Source organism: Diachasma alloeum, unplaced genomic scaffold (assembly GCF_001412515.2).
Source record: "Diachasma alloeum isolate Michigan unplaced genomic scaffold, Dall2.0 Dall_scaffold_00176, whole genome shotgun sequence".
NCBI lineage: Eukaryota > Metazoa > Arthropoda > Insecta > Hymenoptera > Braconidae > Diachasma > Diachasma alloeum.
This window is the reverse complement of record NW_021680342.1, coordinates 759,800-763,946: the sequence shown is the minus strand read 5'-3', so window position 1 is coordinate 763,946 and position 4,147 is coordinate 759,800. Positions and strand designations below refer to the sequence as shown.

Genomic DNA, 4,147 nt, shown 5'->3' with positions numbered 1-4,147 from the left:
GGGGGGGGGGGGATCTTAAGATGGGGGTCGAGTGTTATCTAACCCGTTAATAATTTATATTGGTAATGCAGGGTTTCAGGTAATGTGGGGGACTGTGGAATTGAGATAAAAAAGTTTTAGTCAAGTAGATTTTGGGGTTTTACGCTGCGGTGGGGATGGAAAAGTTTATGGAGGGTTGGCAAAAGTTTTGGGTTATCGGCCGGTATATTCAGGTTACTACTGGTTACCTCTTGTTACATTATATTTAATAATCGAAATTAGTGGGATATTTGAAATTCAGTGGGGATGTGGTGGAGTGAAATAAGTTATTTCTGCTGTGAAGCGAGTATTTGATAAAAATGTTTGAATTCAAGGGAGATGACGATATTTTCTGGGTATTTCATTAATTTCCCTGGAGTAATTGAACTGAAATTTGCTGTTTACACAAATTTTTCCGTTAAATTATTAATTGTAGCAATCATGAATCACTGACTTCTTATTGAATTAAAAATTCAAAAGTATATTTACCTAAATTCGATTGATTCCTATTCATTTTCATGAAATTATTGAACTCATGTGCAGGGTTGCCAGATTTTGGCGATTTATAGCCAAAACCTGTACAATTTTAAATGGGGTGACGTCACGATCTGGTAATACTGCTCATGTGAAGTTCCTGTTTTCATTCATTCATTCGTTAAATTGTAAATTTTTCATTATGAAATTTCGTGAAGTTTCAGTGAATCTGTCAGTTGATGAACATGTTCGAGAAGTGGACCGGCAATTTCAAGCGGAGAATTTTTCAAAGTACAATTTTAAACATATAATAATGGCCCACATTCGAATTTCGCAGTATTTCATAAAATGATCGCTTCGCACTTAACATCCCCGTCACTATACACTTCACAGTAACAATTATATCCATTCATTTTGAATTACTGAATAACCCATCCAATCACATCTTTCAGTGTCATATGCAAAAGCCACAAGCAACATGAAACCTTCACTTTTAGATATCCACGATGAATTCCATGTCAGTCTCGTAATTGGTTAAATGCAGCCACACCGACGATTCGAGTTCAAGCACTTGCATCTCTAATTTCAAATGCAGATGTGTATCCGAAATAATTTCATCGCAAACTTGATGGGCGCTTGAATTTTACCATCGACATTTGACATTGATATTCACGGAGAAGCCAACGAATTTAGCTGCGCTCCGATTGGCCCATAGCTATACGCAACACATTTGAAATTTATACTACCGCCATTTCGGAGTTATGAGGTATACAAAGGAGGTATACGCACAGATTCAGTCGGAGTTCAATTATGGTTTTGGTTATGAAAATTGTAATTCCGAGCAAATTACGCAATTAATTTAACGAGTAGCGCCCTAATAACCTACACTGGAGGATGTTTTGGGGCAGAAGAATTACTCCTACCCAACAACTATATATTTCACATACGAATATTTTAGCGACAAGTACAGATTTAATGGGGGAAATTGAACAATTTTAATGAAGTAGTTAGAACTTTTCTACGAACTTATTTTTTTCGTCAAATATCATCATTTCATTAATATTATTGTCTGTAGAGAACATCCGAATTAGTTGATGACATTCATTTGATCTGGAAAAACCCTGGATAATTAGACACGGAGAGAAAAAGACGTTTCAAATTATCCCCAATTCTTAGAATTTATTTCGAATAAGATCCCTTTGTTTTTAATAAAAGGCGTCCCTCAAAGGATGACCTTTATTTTTACGCCAAGAACATGATTATGCATAAAAATATGAGTACCAAAAACCCATTGAGCCATCCCACCCTGTTTTACAATGTCGCTCGACAAGACCATCCTCGAAAACCTCATGAATTATGTACCATGTTACAAGGGAGCCGACTAACAGCGACTTGCGGTCTCAACGGTTTATGGCAAAGCCGTAATTTCAACGCCCTCGATATTAGCCGAACTGTGTAATCTCCAAGCATTCCATTTCGAGCTAACAAAATCCTCCATCATATCTTCTCATTATTCTCAGTATTACCAAATCCCCACATTTACAATTCCGTCGATCTTTCCATCTACATTGTTAGAGAAAAAATTAAAATTTGAAGGGAAACCAAAAATTGATGAAAATAATGAAATTCCACATTACACTGACAATTCAATAAAATTCTTAATTTTTAAGGGGCAGGAAGATGAGAATTTCCCGACTCACTTGAATTTCCAACTAAAATATGAAGGTGCGGTACAAATTTACACTGAATTGCCGATTAATCACAAATTCAAGAATGTATTTACGTGAATTTCCTTGATTTCTGTTAATCTTCGCGGTATAATTGAACTTGAATTCCAAATTTCCATTGATTTTCCATCAAATCAGATGAAGAAATTCCTTGGAATCACGCATGAAAAAATTTCATAGAAAAACCTAGCGAAATCGATAGAAAATTCTATTGAATTCTATTTTCAGCCAATTCCATTGCAGAAGTTCGCTGCCTTACGGCGCTTTTTTTCTTAGAGAGTATGTTTAAAAGAAACTATTTTCTATTGTCTATTTTGTATGGGAATTTATCGACATAAATTCTCAAAGATTTTCCCCTCTATTTTCATTCTTTTCTCATTAACCTTATCAAACAGAAAACCTTCGAAAATTTCAGCCCACGAATTTTTATAAAAAATATCTGAATACCATAAAGCCAAAAGCAAAAGAAAGCTCAACAGTAATCTAATAGAATTCCCGATCTAATTCGCAATATTTTTCTGTGAAATTTTGTTACGTAAGATGTCACTGGTGCTGTCACTCGATGAAAATTTTCAAAAAGTGTACCAGAAATTTCAACCAAAAATTGTTAACAGTATGCAGTTCTATTCCACACGATCTTTTCGCTCGGTAATCACACGACAAGGACAACAGATATTCGACGAAATGGCAGATTACCTCGGCCCCTGATTTAGCGTCTAAAATTAAACCCGGAGATTACCAGCTGATTCGCTCCACCCCCCGGAACTAACACGCGTGGTCCTAGAAATGCATTTCAACGAGAGCCAACAGAGGGGATGAAAACGAGGACCGCTATTCTGCACTTGCGAGATGCGGGGTAGCACGAGACTGTATAAGGGCGCACAGTTGTCCACATGTTTGTAGTCTCCCCAACACGATCCGCGGCAAAGCCTCGCAATTCGTAAATGTCGATCGGCCGATACTAAATATAAGTAATATAATCACGGAAATTGGCTACCAAATTTCTGAACGATCGGTAATATCGGGGACCTTAATCTCCCACGATTTTTATTACGAATGATGAGCGCAGTTAATGGACTATTCGTGTTCCCTCCTCTCCCCTTTTCGTCTGTTCCCCTTTTTTCATTCTGTGAGACACGTAAAATGGAGTATGACACATATTTCACGTTCATTACCTGTTGTAAATGCCGCGGAGCTCATGTGGGCCGCGTGGAGCAGGACCCATGACACCAGGAGAATTGTCCTAGAGGTCATTGTCAGACCGCAAATTATTCTACACAAGAATCTACACACTGCACTTATATTATTAGGTATTTTCAGATGCACTATCCTGCGGGATTTTTCCCGAATTGAAGTCTCAGGAGTTTTAAGTTCCTTCGAACAGTTCCTCACTCTCCAATGGAGCATCCTCAACAAAACGAGAAATATTTCCTTCTCACCAGGTGAAACTCCAGGATTTTAAATTAAATTTCACTGGCTGTCAGAACAAAATTCACTCGCTAGGAATTTTATAAAATATTATGTCCACTTCGAACGTGATAATAACATCCAAATAATCCATGATGATCTCCTGTAGCTCACGAGTCCGGAATTAATAACCAGAGTGCGTCACAATTCCTTCGAAAGATCGCGCGCGTTCGGTACACGAGGGTCCGGAAGGTGCGGAAGCGCGTGCTGCCACCGCTCACGGGAGACGCTCGGCGTCGACTGATATCACTCGGGAGCGTGGTGTCCCAGTGTCTGTTGTTCTTCGGCGCTGCGCATCGGCCGAACGGTGGTGTTCCACCAGCCAAGTGGTAAATCGCAACCTACCACCGAGTACACCCAATCCCAGGGATTGTGACGCCGCCCACCAACTCCAGCGGAGGCGGAGCGACTCGTGGAATTAAGATTTTTGAAGATCTCAGGCTGTTATGGGAAGTTTTGGG

At 39.0% G+C, this 4,147-nt stretch overlaps 1 protein-coding gene across 1 annotated transcript in view; it reads right to left on the bottom strand.

Moving 5' to 3' along the window:
* The window catches only part of LOC107040995 (lachesin), a 131,105-nt gene extending 127,636 nt beyond the window's left edge, over nucleotides 1-3,469 (bottom strand). Inside the window, exon 1 of the mRNA XM_015261380.1 lies at nucleotides 3,395-3,469. Coding sequence (XP_015116866.1) covers nucleotides 3,395-3,419 — 25 coding nt within the window. The 5' untranslated portion in view covers nucleotides 3,420-3,469. The remainder of the gene's footprint in view (nucleotides 1-3,394) is intronic.
* Between the last annotated feature and the right edge of the window lie 678 nt (nucleotides 3,470-4,147).